Source organism: Leguminivora glycinivorella, chromosome 5 (assembly GCF_023078275.1).
Source record: "Leguminivora glycinivorella isolate SPB_JAAS2020 chromosome 5, LegGlyc_1.1, whole genome shotgun sequence".
In the NCBI taxonomy this organism is placed as follows: Eukaryota; Metazoa; Arthropoda; class Insecta; order Lepidoptera; family Tortricidae; genus Leguminivora; species Leguminivora glycinivorella.
Genome location: NC_062975.1, coordinates 10,668,904 through 10,690,102, shown reverse-complemented (window position 1 = coordinate 10,690,102; position 21,199 = coordinate 10,668,904). Strand labels below are relative to the sequence as shown.

The following is a 21,199-nucleotide window of genomic DNA, read 5'->3' as shown; positions in this document are numbered from 1 at the left end:
AATTATGTATAAACGCCGCACTCAACGTCAGTTCAAGAATTCACCTTTATTTTAAAATCACTTTGAGTCACGACATCGGCACGTCTATTGGCTTCCTTTAAGAAATGAAGCGCTTTCTATGATACCTTCCCTCATTGTTCCCGAGAGCCCTTCTGGGGAGCACTTCGCACCTTCCACTCAATACTCTTTGTTCAAAACTGGAATGTTCGCTCTCTAACAAGCTATCTCGTACTTAGGTCCGTGTAAAGATGTTATATGCGGCGTTTTAAGAGCATTTTTATTTTCCGCGCTCCTTACCTACTTATTAAAAATATTAATAGAAAGAAGTTAACCTGTACCTTGAAGACGAAGAGTTCCAAACTAAAAATCTCTAAGCGTATATGGGGTACAAAAGTAGGATAAGAACTTGTAAAGTGGACAAAGTCTATTGCTTATTAAATTAAAATTTATTAACGTATGCGGAATGAAATCTGGACAAAATTCAATGTCTTATAAAATTAATATAACATAGTTTATTTTTGATATCTTTCGTGATTTTAATTATGTATTGAATATCGATAAATAAAAGAGTTAGTTTTCGCCAATGTGAGGCTTCTAACAGAACTTGTGATACTTTATGTCCATCGGTGTCGACAAAACCAATGTTAGCATTTTTTGAGGTCCAAAATTATCTTCCATGTGATAACTTTTTAAAGAAGCTTCGTATGCTCGACATTTTTCACATTCTTGTCCGTAGGATCATTAGTGTTCTCAAAATAATAGTTTTCTTGTCGTGAAATTCCATTTACTCGACATATTATTAGTCATTCATAAACCCAGAAATGCAAAAACAGCTGTTTTTTACATTTTTTGACTTAACGGCGTAGCAGCATTTTCAAAGTTGTTTATTTTATTTTTGAAGACTATAGGCCTAACTTTTTTTGAATGTGTATCGATACTCATGTCTTCAAGATAATTTTTATCACTTTCGCTGCCCCATTCGAATGCTGTCTCGAGCTCTCTGTGAGATTTTGTGCCTTAGGGCTCATCCATAAATTACGTCACACGTTAAGGGGGAGGGAGGGGGTCGACGAAGTGTGACAATATGTGACAAGGGGGTGGGAGGGGTCCTAAATTTCGTGACGTCACATTTTAAAATCTATCATAATGTAAGGGTTAAAACACGAACTTTAAACTGTTACTTTATGAAAACCTCATAAACATATACAAATACAGAATGTTCGGTAACCGGATGAAAAATCGAAAGTAGGCAATATTCTTTAAACAAATATAAGATACCAATTGTTTTGTCGACCGATTCAGAATCTGAAATCTTGAGCGTTGCGGGGGTTTCAAGGCACGTAGGTTAAATAAATTTGTCACACACACTCCAACACGTGGAAAATATTAACTGCAGAACATCAAACAATTTAGTTTTATTCTTTTTTTTTAACATTTAAGACTCAAAATCATCATTTAAACGTTCATTCTACCAGCCACAGCCAGTGGCTAAAAGTTAAAATTTCTATGAAAGTACTTTGCACTCTTATAGATACAATGAAACTTTGTCATTCGTTTTTGAAGTATCAAGAGAGCCTTTACTTTACCTGTTGGTGTGGTGAAGAATAATTTAAGTACATAAATTTATAAGATTGATTTCTAACCGCTGTTTTCATTCAATAATATTTACTTGTAAATTTGCAAAATAAGTATGTGACGTCACACTAGGGAGGGGGGAGTCTCACAAATGTGACCAGCTGTGACAAGGAGGGGGGGAGGGGTCAAAAATCACGATTTTTAGTGTGACGTAATTTATGGATGATCCCTTAGGGGGCCGACATTTCTTTTAATCAAATCTCTCCCAGAAAACTAGCCAATGCTGTAATGTTTTCTTGGACCACGCTTTGTTGGGGTAGTTTTTTGTAAAGAAAAAGGACGCAAAAATATTATAAATTGACTGTTAGCTTCTAACCCTTCCTACAAAACTTTCCTCGGGCTTTGCATTCGGTCACAGAAAATTGGTATGTAGAAATTACAAACAGTTTCGCTAGGTCGTCCTTCTCGATTGACCATCATTTCGAGAAAAGGAATCCAATACTCATGAAACTTACCAGTTTAAATGACAGATATGTAAACTTTAATCTGGCATTTATACATTATTTTAGTTTATTTATTTACTTACTCTGTACAATATCAAAACTTTGTCCAGATTTCATTCCGCATACGTTACTTCGGACTTGTCATTCTTAAATGCGGACAGTTATTTACTAGATGGGAAGAACTGTTTTTGTTACTTTAAATACTTAGTTTCCATCTATTTGTTACGCACGTGTCACAGTTGTTTTCACATGCAGAATTGACGTAAGTAAGTACCTACTAATACTCCTCAAATTCTCTAGAAAAAATAACAGTTGTAGGTTTGTAAAAATACTATCTTTATAGTTTATCCATAGAACGTATATCTTTCCTACGCACAGAACATCTAAGTAAATATACCAATATTTTCTTCATTATTTTACAATTAAAGTATGATTAAACAGCTGTCTAATTTCTAAATTTTGTCACCGACAAAGTGTACGCGTAAACCGTATAGTTACAATCAGTATTCAAGTAAGTATACGGCAGGTTATTTGAACAATAGATCGGTGCCCAAATTCTTTACGCTGGGAACCGTCGGGTGCACTTTTTGTGGGCATTCTTGGCATGAACCAACGAGAACTTACTAATGAATGCTCGGGAAGAACGTATAGAGTCGGCGTTGAAAATTAAAATGAATGAAGTCTCAAAAATTCTTTACTTAGTTTTCCGTATCGCACAGAACTTACAGTGTTGCAACCTCTTTTTATTTTAAATCTGCATTGAAAGTACAACTACATATTAAGTAGTCTGCATCAGCGTATGGTTTTATACGTCGTGTTGACAAAGTATCGTAATTCAGTCAGACTTACAGAGTTTTTAAACCAATAATAACTTTTAAGACCTCCCACGAATTCATGATATATACCTGTGTCATATTTGTATGGCCGGATGAAATATGAAAGCAAATGTACTCGCACAGAGCTTGGAAATGTACATAAAAGCGCATTGCAGCACACATGTTGGGTTTTTGCTATGTTCGGATTCTTAGAGCACAGGTGCACCGCATCCTGCCTCGTCCTGGCGTAATTACCCAACATCTGTCTCCGAGACGCGGCTCATAAAATAAATTGCGTTTAATTTATATTTATAAACTTTTATGAACCCGTTCTCGTTTAGTCAGAATAGAATTGTTTTCAGTACACCAATTCAAATCCGATTCAATTCAATTATTTATTGATAAAATCATAATTTTACGCATCTTAATAAAAACAATACAGTAGGTACAATAAATATTGGTAAATGCGTCACAGTTATTACACAGAGAGATATTACTAACCTATTGTCAACCTAATGTACAATATCATACAAGGTTCGTTTAGTTTACTTTATATTTAGAAAAATTAGTTGAACCTGATAAGTTGAATGCTTACTCAAGTCTCCGAGATCTGAGACTTGATCAAGTTGGTTTACTGTCTATGTACCTACACCATTTTATAACATTATCGTTTACCCATAGAGGCACTGACCCGGTTGTCGATTAGCGATTTCAGTTTTTATTCCATATACCACAATTGTTTAGCGATCGTTATGTCATATTCTCACATTGCTAGTTGGTAGTTGCTACACGAGTTTTGCAATTGCAAAGAACGCGTTACTCAATGAAAGTATCTCACCGTCATTCCTCGGGTTTGAATTGGATATAAAAAACGCTAGAAAAAAAACGTGGGAATATCTCCAGATTTACAATAACGTAGAGGAATCTATTGGATTTTGTAGTAAACTGATGCTTTCATAACTGGGCCTCGATCCAATTGTTGTTATAGGTCGGGATTTGTTTACATCAAACCGGATGCCGAAACTATTAAGTTTTATGAGTGTATAATGATGGGTTGAAACTTGAAAGTTAGTAAATAATAAAAAAGCTAACAGGTGCCGGTAGCGCACTGTGGATTCCGCAGCACTATAACACAGTTAGTGGTCATTTATTTAAACATCTAAAATAAATTGATGTTATTTTTAATGCCATCCTACCAAAAATATTTAATTTATATTAAATAAACTAGCAATAAGGATTAAAACATAAGTACAATTAGGATATATACTCTGTCAAACAAGTCTGTCAGTAAATAAGAACTAAGAAAACTATAGGTATCCTTTTCTCTAGCACCCTAAAGAAAAGGATGCATATAATTTTCATTGTTCTTATTTACCGACAAACTTGTTTGACAGAGTTTAGGATCGTTCATTCATGACATAGACATCGCGGTCAAAAACATTTGCGGTTTTTGGAGGAAATACATACCTAATTTCCTACATATGACGTGAAATATAAGGCGTATAAGTAAATATTATTATCAATAATTATCCTCCACCTATTCGTTTCCATTGTTATCATATGCAATTGTTTTATTATACGAAACACTAACAATAACACGCAATAGGTATCGACGCAGTTTTATTGAAAAAATAAATAAAAGAGGGACTCATTTTGAGTGTTTGGTTCTACTTGTTGATTCAGCCAATTTCCCAATGAGCGTGCCGTCAGTGCCGTCACCATCTCGGTTGGTACGCTATTCCAATCGCTTCCCAATCACCGAGGAGAACATTACTGACAACTTGTATAAGAGCATCGCAATGCATAGTGGAGACAACACAGGTCACAACTGAACTTGTTCGCCTGAACGTTCAACTCTGTAAGCATTGGTAACACCCGCTCTGTTATTTCCGCGCCGTCGGCAGCGCGCCCTGACGGAAGGAAGCAATTCCCAGTCGGCTAACGGGAGTGCAACGCTATACGCAAACGCTGCAGTTATAGGAATGTTCCCACCGCACCACTGAGCCGTCTCGCCGCACTGCCTTCCCAGAGTCTCCATTACAACATTTACAGCTGACGCCTTAGTCCGTAAACCGAGAAAATTCTCATTCAGTCGAACTACAATCTTATATTATTGACTAGCTTGTGCCCACGGCTTCGCTGGCGTTAAATTCCCGAAAATTGCGGAATGCTCCATACAACCGTTCACCCCCCCCCATTTTAGGTAAGTGGGAGGTTAGAAAGAGACAAAAAGTAGCCTATGTCAGGGATGGAGAGTGCTCCATCCCTTCATCTAACTATCTCCACTTAAAATATCAACTGAATTCGTACTATTCGTAGCTCCGTTTGGCCGTGAAAGACGGACAAACAAACAGACACACACACACACTTTCCCGTTTATAATATTAGTATGGATGTGGGAATTTTCGATGCTCTCTAACCAGTTCCTCCTTGCGTTATTCCGGCATTTATGCTCTGTAACCAGTGTGACCATGTTAACTGTCAGGAGGACCGGCGGGTATGCGCACATATTCGATCGGTCTCCCACTGAAATTCAATGCGTGAAGTGCCTGAAAAGTGCAGGTAAACAAAATGCAGTGGAAGTATAAACAATTTTCCGATTAGTCAGTTGTAAACACAGCACGCAAACATTAAACTTTGCTATCGACATCGTCGATCTGATCGCGGAAAATCAATCGCAAGACGTTTATATCTGATACGATAACTTCGTTATTTCGCAGTTGCCGACTTGCATTTACTGCTCCGCGGGCTTTACTGATTGCATTTCTGGTACGGCTCATATATAACTGTATGCGCGAATTTGGAGTCAGGAGGATCAAAATATCCTCATTTTAGTCCTACTAATTTTGGCGCTTGTATGTATTATGATTATGACTTATAAAATATCGAGTTTTTGTGGACATGGTACGTATTAAAAGAACTAAGCATGCGTTTATCTATCTTAGTCCAAAGAATAGTCATAGGTACTCGTACTAGTTTGTGGGAAAGCGACAGTTATCTGAACCTGACCTTTCAACCTCAAGGGAAAATTATGTAAAGTCTTGTTCGAATTTCTCAAGAGAGTTTGCCAGTTGCCATCAGCTTTAGAAGTTCTCAGACGACCGACCGCCTGTTCTGAAGCACTCAGTTACTAAACGTAAGACCTGTCATCGTTTCCCAGACGGCTGTTATTATTTATTTATTTAATTATTACAATCAAAGGTAACTATAGTATAAATATACAGTGCTCCACAAAACGATGGTATAAGTTTGACGGTGGAGTCAAGAAATCAAATAATACTTCTAAGGTTAACAGTCAGTTAAAAATTCCCTGATGAGGGATAAGAGGATATCATCATCATCATCAAGGTTAACACTTGAGTACCCATAAACATTAAAATAACATAAATGCAGGAAGACGATCCCTTATAGAGTTTCTAAGAGATACTTTTTTAATCGACTTTTGAAGGTATTTTTGTTTAGTTCCTGTGTTATATCACTTGGCAATGAGTTCAGTAAGTAGGGTATACGTTTTTTAAGTGTCCTGTCACCGTAGTAATTCGACACTCTAGGAACTACATATTTGCCTGCTGATACGGCTCTGGTGTTATGGCTATGATTGACTTGTTCAATAAGGTCTAGTTAGCTCACTCTTCTCTGCCTGTTGGCCTGAATACGATATGCAAATAGCGTTACATTTCTCCATCACCGCTCAGGCTGTAATTAGTTGGGATTAAACCGTTGGTGCCGTGGTAATGGGACGTCAACTCGATTCCAGTGCACCTCTCCCGCGCCGCTTGCAGGCCAATCGTAAATTTCTGCTCTGCTGAACTCACTGATTGCAAACTTATTTTAGGCTTGTGTAATGGAAAATATCTACGTGTTTTTGTTTGATGTGTGTACACGCTGTCCGGATTTAATTACCGACTGGTCTTTTTTTGCTGAAACAAGGTGTGAAATTCAATCTGTTTATAGAAACGTTGGGTATTCGAGAAATAATTATCTAACTGTGCGCATGTGTTAACATTCCAGTAGATGTATCTTAGTTGTAGGTATTGGTATCTTCATTTATTGTATAAAAAATAGACGACATCTCTGACGTCATAAATGCTGCACACATGCAAGTCATAATTATATATATTCTTTTGCGTGGGAAATAATTGAAGTGACTGAAGCCAACTAAGCCAACACACTTCGAGTATCTATCTGATCTGATATTACTGTATTGAATACCTACTGCATTGAATTAGCAATTGCGTAATTTTATTATTTATCAAATGCATATTATCGGCTCGTTGAAATCACTACATATTTATCGGTCTGAGTAGATTATACAAGTGGGTTGCCGGTTGGTTAGTAAGTAGGTGCACCTGCAGTACAGGTATAAGTATCTAATGTGAATTATTGTCCATATTAACAGGTACTTTACTAGTACTAGTTTGAAGTAGATACCTACAATTTTGTAGGTTATACTTTTAACGACTTCTTTCAGTAATCTCAATCTCTATGATCACTTAATCTGAAAAGTCGTTGAAAATCTCTATTTTTACCTTATTCGCCTATATGAAATCATCCTTAGGAGCTGATTACAAAATATTTCACCACATTATTGATAATATTGATATACTGTAGGCAACTCTTCAGAAAAAATAACCTGTCGATGCCTACGGATGGAACCGACCTTGTACGTAACTATTATAGGAGTACGGCTCACTGATGCTATTTTAGTTGAAACGTTTTTGTGAGATTAACCGTGTGAGGTGCGAGTGAATGTTTCAAACAAATGACCTGTCTGGTTACTATCGGCATATATCTTAAACGCGATCTTATCGCCAATCCTTCAGCAAACACTATAAAAACTGAAATTCAGGCAAATATTATTCTCCTTAGTGATCCATGTTCTAATTTGGAACTCTCTAGAATCTCTAGATCTATGGTGTCCCAGCGGGCACAAAGTATTATATTGCAGAAATCGCCAAGCGTCTGGTTCGCCAATCAGTGGTGTAACTGGTGACAGTGGTTAACCAAAGAGCTGCCGACGTCTTCGCATTGTGATACAGCGAGGAAATGTCACTTGCATCCTTGGTAAAATGCCTCAAACAATGTGTAATTTTCATGTGCAAATGTGATTTTTTATTCAGCAATAGCAATATCAATCAGTGTTATCAATGTTGCTAATTAACACGTAATTGGCGTTTGTTCGACCAAACATTGCCTTATATGGTCATTTAGTACGAAGTGATAACATTCAAGTCACCGATAAGCGGCTACTCGATTATCGGAAGTTCATGGTAATTTTGAATGATAAGACGCTACAGGAGCGAAAATGCTAAAATGGAAAGGGGGCTCCCTTTCAATTTGGGAATTTCAGTTAAATGTACTAGTATTATTAAGTAGATTTATCGATAAAAAAAAAATTGTCCATTCAGAACAAATCAGTTAAAAGATATTGCGAAAAAATCTTTAAAATCGAGGTTCCGCTCTCGACTGTTTCCTCCTTCAAAACTTAATCAATCGTAACAAAATTTTAAAATCTGAATAACAATGAAATTATCTGTGTCGGACCGTTTAGTTTTTTTGGCTAATTGGTACCAATTTTGAATACAACACCTTTTTTGCGCCATAATCAATAAGGACTTAAGGACGGTTTTGGAATTTTTTGATGGGCTCTAGGGTCTTTAAAAATAAGAATACAAAAAAAAAACAAAACGGTCCAACACAGATAAAAATAATAATAATCAGATAAAAGAAATAGTCGAGAGCGTTTGTATGGAGAATAGACCCATCCTGTGTCGTCTTAAAGACTGCCTTCGGCTATAGTTTATTATGATCGCTTGTTCTCCCAGCGGCAAAAGTGCATGTCCTTTATAAATGAATTTCATTCATAATGTGCCATAGTATTGATGCATTTGCAGTTTGGTGTAGGTGGTTACTAGTTAAGTAGTAGTTTTCACGGTGCTGCATATTTTAGATCCGCAAATCGAAATTTGGGTACTTACACATGTCTCCAAATGCCATATTCCCCCAGGCTGGACTGAATACTAATGCTGTTTTTTTTATTTAGGAATGAAAAGTAATACATAGTACACATGATATAAATAAAACAAACCATATCATTCTCGGTAGTATCCTTTCCATTTGATGCACAATCGCCAGCAAACTTATTATCGACACCTTCCACATCTTTTCGTACAAACATACGATTACTTTTTTTCCATGGTGCATGGATAACTGGTTGGCTACAAATCATTCACGTTTTGAAAGATTAATAATTAATCTACCTAGTTGATAACATTATCGTGTAATGTTCTTTGTATGCATCCCTTTGTTAAAATATTGTACGTTATCTATTTCAGAGGCAAGAACGTCCTAAACCAGAAGAGCGAACTACAAAAGGCGCTTTCAAAACATAAAGAAAAGCAGATCTTAAATCAAGTTAAGGAACACAAGGAAACCCCAGGTAAACATCTTTTCTATAGCAATTATATAAATGTCAAGGTTATAAGCTTATCTTAGAATTCTTAGACATTGTGACGTCAGTGTTCTCTTTAGCAGATAAAGTTTTATGCTGAGTAATACCTTCATTAGACACGTCTTACTGGAAATATACTTTGCTTTATTGTGGTTTATCTAGAATAATTTTAAAATTATGTAAGAATAATGTCAACGGTATCTCGAATTGTCAATATATCTATAGTAATATTGACAATTCGAGAGTCGAATAGTAATAACAGTCGCGTTAAAATAAAACGTTATTTTAATGAACTTTTTAAGTTATACATAGTTTTAATTTTTGCGGCATATTTAGGTAATAAAAAAAATGTCGTTGTCAGAGTCAAATGATAGTGGCAGCCATTGTAACCAAAGACATATGTAACTCCGTATAGACAGCTACACTCTAAGAAAAAAACGTACCTCAGAACCATATAGTAGAAGGTGCGGTGGCCTAGATAGCGGTATACCTTTGGCGGACGCTCGGCTAGATGGCGCTAATATTAATATTTGACATTTTAACACATATTATCAAGCTAAGAATATGGGCCAAATTCTCAAAACTGAGGTTTAAAAGTTTAAAGCTTGTGTCGAGAGATGGCAGTCTATGCACTGTGATTACATATTTTTACTTTGACAGTAACTCTCTATAATACTTGATCCTCTTTGTTGTAACTAATTTGATTCCATAAGATTTAGATAATTTCACAAAATAGTCGTGCACGTAGCGAATAAGTGTCAAGTATTATACCAAATACCTTGGCCACACCGTTTCTAATGGTATAATTTAGATTCCGAATTGATCAATTAAGTGAAAATAATACCTAATTAATTTATCTTAATTGCTACGATCAACGCTCAAGCAATTATGAAGTCGCTGCAAGCGGATGGTGAGATTTAAAATAGTATTTGTGGATTAAATTAAATACTCGTACTGTCCAATTTATGAATAATACATTTTCATAATAATTGTAGCATAATAAAATAAATAATAGCGAACTATACTACCACTAATAATAGTAATAGATATGTAACACGTTATAATTTTTGTTACACAAGTAAAGAGCGTAATCGTCCTCGTAAAAATATAAGTATCTTCACATATTTACTACTTTGTGCATGGAGAAATTATGAATGAATTCATTGATCAATTCGCCTTGCACTTTTGCAGCTGATAGTACAGTTATCATCAGATCAGATATCGCTTTCTTGCACTACTCCTACTCCCAACGTAGAGCCGCGTTAAGGCCAGATTATCCGCTCCGATATACATATCTGATGCTAACTGTACATATATCGCATAAGGCAATGAAACTTAAGGTAAATAAACAAAACGCGATAATCTCGATGGGAAAGGAGAACAATCGCGCAATATATCACCCGAACTTGAAAGCTCCTGACCACTCGGACGTCGGTATTCGATACCAATCCATATCGGTATAAGGATTGTATTGCGTCCGATTGTTTAGACGCACGTGCCGCATAATAAGGGAGTATCCGAGTATGGCTACTAATTAGGAACTTGCCCACAACATATTTCATAATAATAGCGACAGTAAAGGCGCTAATAAACTTGGCGGATTGAAATTTATGGTAAGGCATATTCGGCTCTTATAATTTTCCTAGTGGCGATTTGTAGAAACTGAAATAGTATTTATTTTCCTTGGTGATTGATAAGATAATTTACGGTAATTTAGTAACCTTAACTTAAAAAAGATAACTCCACGCGCTGTTAGAATGCAGGGCATTCCATTTAAATTTATTCACTTTTAATGACAAGAAATAATCCGTTTACCTGTTTATTTAAATTAAATTATACTTTAGTTATGTAGATATTTTAATAATTACTCAAGGCTTCACATTGGATTTGGACTCGATATTGCAAAATGTAGAGCAGGTCAAATACGAATCCCTTGCATTCTCCTTAAAATATCTAAAAATGAAAAATGCTTTTAACTTTTGCTTAACGTCATTATTTGAATCAGTCGGCGTTGTTGCCTTTAGGTATAGCAATGGAAGTATACTTTCAAAAAGTTTTATACCTAGCTAAATTGATTACAGCATTGTTACTGAAACATGCGTTAAAAAGTTTTTTTATCTTTGTTACCAATACTAAAATAAGAGCAAAAACTTACTTGTTTCAATTAAGCAGCGTAGGTAGTATGGGTACTTAACGGCTGAGCTAAATATAAAAAAATGTGTTGACAACTTGCTTCAAATTCTCGTATTTCAACAATGCAAGCGTTATTTTCGCACTTATTCCGGTATTATAAAAACTGGTTCGAGGTGAGTCGTCGATGTTGTTTTTGCGTGCATATTTGTCCGGGCTCCGGGCCTAGGGTTCAGATCAAATGAACCCAATAAAAGTAAAATTTTCGGGATTTTGGAAGTTTGTCGGGAGAAACAAAATAAAATCAAAACAAAAAATGTTCATCTCGATCCGCGTTTAATAAAAAAAAATAGCAAATTTTAATGGACTTACATTATCCGGGATATAGACCGTAATTACCTTTTTGTCCTTTACTTTTTGTCGAGCTCTCGATATTTGATATTTCGACGCAAACATGAATCATGTTCACGGTCAATATAAGTCTAATGAAACTAACCGTAAACCATTTAAAATTCTTTTTGAATGAGTATGAAAAATTTCTACTGATAAACGAAATTAAATAGAGCTAGTTAGCTGCGCCGCCGAAGTATCTTTTCACTATATCAGGTCCCTGTCCCTGCAGAAAATCAAGAGTATCCCGCTAAATCTCGGACATCTGGCAACCCGATCCGGACCGGGTCCATACGACACAGGTGCAAGGACGTTCACCTCGGTCCTCACATGTCACTCAATCTCCTTAACCTACTAATCCTGGTAACTCGCTTTGATATCGATTTAGCAATCGTTCGTTTTCGCAAATACGTATTCATGATGTTTGGTGGCGTATTTTTCTTTGACATGGAGATTGTTGTAGCTGAATCATCTTTGCTGGGTTTGGTATCTGCGTACGATTGAAAAAATATCGTGTTATTTAATTTTATTTAAATTACCTATCTAGGAAAGAGATTATTATTTATTATCAGAACTGCATTAAGTGTTTCATCGAAATAGTGCATAACTTAGTTAGGTTACCTATATTATGTGGAAACTATACTTCCGGAAATTATCGAACAATTTATAATTAGTTAGTTTAATAATATTGTTACTTAAGTAAATATATATTTTGTTCATATTTTCGCTACTTGCACGCGAAAGACTGCCAAATAAAAATAATGAGCTGTAGTAATTCTGAATAATAATCATGTTTTCAAATACCTTGCGTGGTTAGCAGGCATACATACATATTATACATTAGTATGTTTTTTAACTTGTCGCACTTGATTGCCAGTACAAGTTATATTTATTTCCTGTACGGATGTCGATGGCCAAAGTTAAACGAAAGTGAAATTACATGCAGTGTTAGACTAGTCTAAGCCGGCCGGGTCTAGCGTGGGAGAAATTGCCTTATGCCGCTGACTGTATTGCAAAATGCATACATTAATTCATTTGATACTTCCTGATTGTTAGTGTTTACACTTTGTGAACAATGTTCATTAGTGTTTGGTGTTGTAAGTTACCCGACTAGTCATTAACAGACAGACAGGGGATATATTTCAGTTGTATTTTATACTTGATCCGACTTCGAATACATGGCATGGAATTAAGATTCTTGACCCTCTAGCACAACTTGCATTGTCGCGCGCGAGTCCATACTTGAAGTCGCGCTTTATGTATGGACTCGCGTGCGACAAGGCAAGTTGTGCTAAAATTTTTTGCGTTGTAGTTTCCTCGCTATAATGAGGGAAAAGTTTTGTGTTACACTCGGGTGGTCTGGGCTCTCAGGTCTTGAACAATATCCATACAAACATTTTTAAATTACTTCAGCGGCTTAGCGCAAAAAAAGAAGTAGGTGGATAGTTTATGAAGGGAACTCCGTCTAATATTTATGTACCTGTAACTGAAATATTTCATGTGGTGTGTCAAATCGTGCGCGCTAAATTAAAAAGTCAAGTTTCTGGACTAAGTTAAACACATCCACTTTGTCAGTAAAAATAGGTGGGAAGTTTGTATAGGTTGTACTGTTCCTCGGTAATTTAGTTTTTCACGCCCTGTGCAAGTCGTTTCAAAGTGTATTTGTTTCAGTATATTTATGTAACAGACTGTTAGAAAACTTCAAACTTATATCGCCCTAGTATGATGCGGGTATCAACGCACCGCGCCATCTATCGACCGTCAAGCGCCGTCACAGTCTTCCAACAGATGTCGTCCCTACTAACACCCACCGTTTCTCATTTCAGAACTGGAGCGCGCCATAGCGGAGCGCGCGCGACGGCTCGAAGCGGCGTCGCCGGCGCCGGAGCCCGACCCCGCCGCGTGCGCCGCACTGCAGGAGGTGCGCGCGCGCCTGCGCCACGCCGCGCCCGGCCAGCCCGCCGCCGCCGCGCAGTGAACACAGTTCGCCCATAGCCCGCTAGGTGCCGCTAACATCTAACTTCTAGCCTTACGAATTTAATCCCTTCCGAAACTATTGGAACAAAAATTGGTATGCCAAAAAGTAAATTACAAATAGATTTATTTTTAGCGGCCGATATCGACCTCTGAAATGAACGTTGCCGATCCTGAACTGCCAAATTCTCGATATAAGGCTCAACTTATAATTTTCAACACCCGACAGGATTTAATATCAACATGAACACACATTTTAATGTTTTGAAAAAAAAAAACGGACTATTCACTCGTTAATGCTTAATTTTGTTGACAAATTTCGGTTTAAAGATATTTATTTCTCAATAAGAATAACAATAATTCACTTACATGAGAAACATACAATTTATGTGGGAGGTGCAATATTGCTACTAATTTTATATAAACTTATTGTGAATGGTCTCGTCAATGGCTATATAGGTACCATACCTTTTTCTCTAGTGGCATCTAGTATCTCGTATGTTGGTAAATCTACCCCTTACCTAGTTACATATTGTTAATATTTTTGCTTAGCGGTCACCCTCATCAGTATTCGATATTTAATATGGCTAAGTAACAACAGTTTTGGCTAAGCTTGAATATTGACATAGATACTTAAACAATTTCGAGTTTCCTGTTGAGTATTACATACATACATTTATCTTTACATTATTGCTAAATTCTATAATGAGTGGATCTAAAAACTTTGGTAGGCTGTTAGGTATACCAAATCCCCAACTTATATCCTTTATTCAAATTAATAAAAATAATAACTCAGTTTGATCTTAATCAAATATTATCAATACCTAACTAGTAGAGTTAAAATAAAATTATAGCCATGTTCTTTGTAGCCATAAATTAACTGTAGACTATAAAATACTTGACGATTAATGGAAATGAAATTAAATATTTACAGCGAGACTACTCGCGCCATCTAGTAGGGGTTTTGAATAACTCGTACCGAATTTGAGTTGGGTGACGGAAACTTCGGGCATAACTTTGAGGGTTTATTAAAGTATAATATTGTTGAATGAGTGATGCTATGTTTTGATAATATAAATAGCATGAGCAAATGTGGTAATACTGGTAATGTGTGCAGTGTGCTTCGATAGCGAGTTTTAGTTTTATGGCCATTGGTTAACCTGTCGGATACAGGTATTTGGGATACACTTTGGGTGCCACAAATGTAGTAAAGGTAGAGGTAAAGGTTGCTTTAATGGCTACTTAGGTGTGAATATTAGGCGCTTCGGTCGTCGTTTGTAGAGATATACCAAGCTATCTCTGCGGCTATCGATGAAAAACATCAAACATTGAAATAAAACGCTAAGACAAGTTCATAAGAATAATGAGCCTATACCAATTTAACACACCTATGTGTTTCTGTGAAATTAATACTTTGGTATAATCTAACTATACCATATTTTCAAATTTTTCGGCAAATAGGTACTAAAATTAGTGTTCTAATGTTTGTGACATTGCCTAAGAGATTGCCTAAGAGAGATAAGAGAGAGAGAGAGCTTGGTCTAACTTTATCAACTGTGGCTATTCAAAATGTACCAGCGACGGCGGAATCGTCGGAATAATAACCCCATAAATTATTTATCATCAGGACAGGATTATTTTGTTACCGTATATTAAGTGCACTATTATTTCGGTTCGATACTACGTATACTTTATAATATCGTCTCGAACAAACGACTGAGAAGGGACTGCATGAGGTATCTAATAATAATAAGGGTAACGTCGACTTGTAACCAAGAGAATGAAATATTTTTCTAAACTTTTTAATGTCACAAACTTAACATTTTGTCGTCTGTAGAGTTCATTTGTAAGCATTTACTGTTCTCGTTAACTCCTTACTTGACTATCATAGTAACCATGTTTAGGCATGTACGTGTATCGAGGTAATGTGTAATATTAACTATTTTATTACATTCTTATAGAGAGTAGGTAAATGTTGAAAAATAATATAGAATGTATTATTAGTAAAAATAACTCGTAAGCGTGATTTAAATGTAATAAATTATTTTAATTACAATATAGTATTCTTATGAATTGTAGAATCAACGATATATTCAGAAACAACCCATAGAGCTAGAACTAGTTTATTTACTGATGAATATGTATTGCACAAGTACTCATATGAACTTATCAAGTGCACCAATAAATACCTATAGATGACCAGTACGTTTGAAAGTGTTCATAAAAGTGATAGATGATAATATTTTTGTATACTCCATGAATTTTTATAATGGTTGATTTCTTTGGTTACCCTAGTCCTACGCTTATTCAGTGTTTAAAAGTTGACTATCTAATTGTATCAACTCAAATTGAAATCAATTGATTCGAAATTATAATGATACCAAATCTTTGTATGTCTATTCAAGTTGGTTTAGGACGTGTAACGAATCTCTGGATAATTACTATATTATAATAACTATAACATAACCACATTCTACCTTTATATGCTGCTGTATCGTGATTTTATAAATTGTAACTTTCATTTTTGTTGCTCTCCTAATATACACAAATGGTATAACAGTTCAAATTATGACCAACCCTATAAAATGTAATTTCTAAAAATATTGGGTTCTCTCCATTGTGCCTATTATATATATATACATATACTAGTTGTTATTTACTTTCAGAGTATTAATTATTTGTATCAGATTAAGGTAGGGATATTATAAGGAAGAGAATTCTCGGAAAGCTAAGAAATTTGAATACCATTCCACTTGTTATACTTTCACTTCAATGTTTTTTTTATTATTATTGGGAGCTGCTTTTTCTATGTTAAGTGTTAAGTTGTTCGTGTCCTAGTACAAAGTCTTCAGTGAAGGGCTATTGTTTACCTGAGCTTTGTGTAAGCAACGTGGCCATTTTATTTGGATAATTTAATGTGAATTATAGTATTAAGTAAGTTACTCTTCGTAATGGCAGACAACGTTTTCACAATGAAAACTGTATTAAGAAATCAATAATTTCAATAGACAAATAAAAGTGTTTTAGCAAAATTTTGTTTTATTTTGCGTGCACATTGAAGCTTTTATGAAGCAAAGGAACATTTTAGACTACTACCTGATTTTCATTGGAAAGTGATAGGATTCCTTATGTCGCATAAAGGGCTAAACGACCACTTTAGGTTAAAAAAAAATCTAATATGATTGGTGTACCTATAATCATCCTCCTTGCGTTATCCCGGCATTTGCTACGGCTCATGGGAGCCTGGGATCCGCTTTGACGATTGTTCTACCTATAAGTAATAATGATCAAAATGGAATCAATTATAAAAAGCGTTTCAGATTGTAAATTATACTAATATAATTGTAAATGCCACGATTTCTTTTAAATTACAATTTAATATACAATGCATATATAGTTTTCCAACTGACGTTGCGTATATAATACCTAGGCTAGGTAATCAATTAACCCTTAAATGCATAGTGATGTATGCATCATCTATTTTGGAATCTAATGACAGCATGTGACATTCACTCGTGCTTTCCATCGCCTCCATTACAATTACATGATTGACAACCAGCCTCTTCAACAAGTCTCATCAGCTCGTGACCTAGGCACCTGGTATGATCCACATCTCACTTTCAATGATCATATTGTTGCTACATGTAATGCTGCTAGAAAGTCGTTGGGCTTTGTAATCCGCCAATGCAAATTTCTGGACTCGCAAAATGCACTTAGCATACCTACTATACAATGCATATGTGCGAAGTCGGCTAGAATCTAATGCGATTGTATGGTGCCCCCATGAACACCAGTACACTCTTATGTTGGAGAGGGTGCAAAAAACTTTTATACGCTTTCTTTTCCGTAAACTCCATGGGTACTATCCGCATCTGTATCCCACTCTTTACGTCCTTGGGATGGTAAATTACACTTCCCTAGAGTGCAGAAGAAATATAGCTCTCATAAAGTTCTTCTTACGTTTAATACGCGGCCAAATTACTAACCCTACCATGCTATCTCTGATTTCATTAAAAGTTCGCCCTAATACTGGCATAGAACTCCGCCCCCGACCACAAACTCTATTCGCTATCCCGACAGCACGAACTCATGCCCTATCACACTCTCCGCTACACCATGCATTAACTCTTCTAAATGAAATACTGGCCAGTGACAGCAATCTGGACATGTTTTACAGCACGGAATCGCAATTCCTTTCGATTAGTAGCCGATACCTGGAAGCTAATACGACTCCAAGTTCCATTAGCTACTGATTATGAATCAATCATAAGACCTTAAGTGTGTACCCTATTGTATGAGTCTCTAAAACTACCCTCCTATTATAGTATTTTATGCAACTGGTGGTTAAAAGAGGTCAAAAAAGGTGAGTGGCGTGGGTAACAATTTGAGGCGAAGCCGAAAATTGTTAATAAAGACGCCACGAGCATTTTTTGACTCAGTTAAACACCGTTGCATACAATACTTTTTCTACGACCAAGCACTTATTTTGAAAGAAAATTATAAATCAACAAATACCTACTTTCAGTCATCTTAGTTATCTAGTGGACCGCCTACCATTTTGAATATGCAGTTTGAGTGCAAACATGAAAATAAAACTGTCTATGGTATTATGGTTCTTTGCACGTTCTTTGAAGCCTGGCCACTAAGACGAATCGAGCCGAGTTGAATCGAGTTCTCATACATTTGAATGCGATTTGACGCGTCGCCAATGAACGCAGCAGAAAACGAAGGAGTCTCGACTCTGCGAATTGGTTTGTTAAGTTGGTAGCAATGTATTTACTGAACTGTAACAGCTATATCGTGCTACTGCTACTAAATGTTTTCAGGGTATAGACTAGATAGACTTGTCCTGACATCTTATATGTAGGGTTTTAAAGTTCTATGCACGACCTTGTAACTCACGAATAACAATACGGGAGTAGAAAAACATGTATAGCTTGTCTGTTAGTGTTAATTTTAAGGAATTTATAAATAAAGAAATAAAATTCAAATTTGAATAAATCTTCGTCAAGGTCATGCATTTAAATAAATAAATAAATATTATAGGACATTCTTACACAGATTGACTCCACGGTAAGCTCAAGAAGGCTTGTGTTATGGGTACTCAGACAACGATATATATAATATATATAAATACTTATATACATAGAAAACATCCATGACTCAAGAACAAATATCTGTGCTCATCACACAAATAAATGCCCTTACCGGGATTCGAACCCGGGACCGCGGCGTAGCAGGCAGGGTCACTACCGACTGCGCCAGACCGGTCGTCAAAGGCCCGGTCGGCATTTAAGGGTTAAGTAATCATTAACGACACACATCATTTAGTACAGTTGTTCACGATTAACAAATCCATCAAGATGAAGTTTCCTTCTTTAAATTGTCCTTTTGATTCGACCGTCTTCTTTAAATTGTCCTTTTGATTCGAATTATAGAATAGGTAATTGAAAATAATAGCCCGTCACAAAACACTGAAAATGCGGAACATAGGTTTGCAATGACACCTCGTTACTGCATATTACAACGTAACGAATTACAAGATTATCGAACTCAAAGCATAATTAGCGGGGAAAATTTGTCGCGGTTAGTAAGCGTGAACGCTTTCGTTTTCTCATGCTGGGGCGGCGCACGCGCCCGCGCCCGAGCGCCCGCAGTCGCTCCCGGACCTCCACCCGCTGACCACGCTCGGAAAATGTACACAGGACCAGACCACCATGTCTCGTAAAATATTCCGCGCCGCGCTCTTTTACCTCCTAGTCTTAAGCCTCGACGCCAAAAAATCCAGGAGAGTCAAAACCACTAACCCAGAAGACGACAGCAGCCCGCAACCCAGTGTAGTTTCCTACTCCACGTTTGGCTTCAATGATGTCGGATCTTATGATGGCTTCGTACCCAGCTCTCCGGACTTTGCCACGTATTTGAGCAGTAATGTCAACAATCAGGATTCTACCCCTCCGAGGTTGTATGGGCCGGCGTTTCCGTCGTCCTTAGAATCATCAGGATATGGCAATATGGAATCACAGCCGCAAGATGGCTCCTTCAGCTCGGGTGATGATAACAGTGCGCAGCCGAGCATGCTGCAGTATAGTTCAGCATCCTACTTCAACCCTGACAACAATGATCAGGGGCAAAATGGTTCCCCTGAGGAAAAGTACCGACGGATAGTTGACGAAGAGAGTAATTCGCCGGTGTATGGAACTAAGCTAGGTGGCAAAAACAAACATAGGCTGTTTAACCAATTTAATGAAACTGCAGCGTTTGATGTTTATAGCAGCGGAAACTCTCATCCTAGTGAATCTAGATATCCAAATTTTAAGGTCACAGAAACGACTCACGAGACAAAGCCATCAGCATCATATGGTGAGTCGGCGAGCAGCCACCAAAGCATTTACAATTATGCTCCAACTTATCCGCCAACCGAAGCAGATGAAATAAAGCCCACGGCTAATAATACATATTCCTTTAATTTTCCCAAAGTAATTGACTTTACGAAATATAAACAATATTATCCCACAGCAGTAGAAACTAAATTCCCTACTGCTACGTATCAACCAGTAACAACCAAGCAGAAAGACGTTAAACAAAACAATAACTATGACAATCACAATACTAATAATTATGACAGTCACAACACTAACAATTACGATAGTCACAATAATAATAACTACGACAGTCACAGCAACAATAATAATTATGGAGTTCACAACAATAACTTTGACTCACACAGTACTAATAAGAACTACGAAAGTCACAGTAGTCTTAACTATCCCTCGCAGCCATTCAAAAATACCTATGAAGTCAAAGAAGAAGACCAAGAAAGTGATCTGCCAAAACCAACTTCCTACACAAATAATGCTTACTCAAATAGTTTTGTTAGTTACACCAGTCCCAAATCCAGTCTAAAAGATACAAAACCTGATGTGGACTATAAGGATAAAGTGAAGCCCACTCCGCCATGGTCATATAACCATACAATTAAAAGTTGGAGAAACCCCCTTTATGGGCCCGTTAAAGGCTACGAGTACTCCACTGATTTTAGTAACATGAGTTTTAAATATGACACTAGTGTACCAGAAAAAGAAAAACACACAAGAAAGAAGCCAGTGCATAATAGTTACACAGATGAGCTTACACCCGCCAGCAGCAATGTTGTAGATTTATCGGACTACAAGTTTCCTGAAACTGACTACTCAAGCTTTAAGAAGATACCTGGCGTTAAAGCACATTACGAAGACGATGACTATTCCAGCTTACAAACAAAATACAAAGATTTGTTTAAATCTGATGATTATATTAATCAATTTAAAAACCTGTACAGTAACAATAATTCACCATCAACAAGCTCTCTTTGGGGAAAT

General features: G+C 36.5%; 1 protein-coding gene across 1 annotated transcript in view; it reads left to right on the top strand.

Moving 5' to 3' along the window:
* LOC125226289 (protein FAM107B) overlaps window positions 1–16,870 on the top strand; it is a 53,412-nt gene extending 36,542 nt beyond the window's left edge. The window contains exons 3-4 of the mRNA XM_048130226.1: window positions 9,229–9,332; window positions 13,691–16,870. Of these exons, the coding sequence (XP_047986183.1) occupies window positions 9,229–9,332; window positions 13,691–13,842 (256 nt within the window). The 3' untranslated portion in view covers window positions 13,843–16,870. The remainder of the gene's footprint in view (window positions 1–9,228; window positions 9,333–13,690) is intronic.
* Window positions 16,871–21,199: the final 4,329 nt, after the last annotated feature.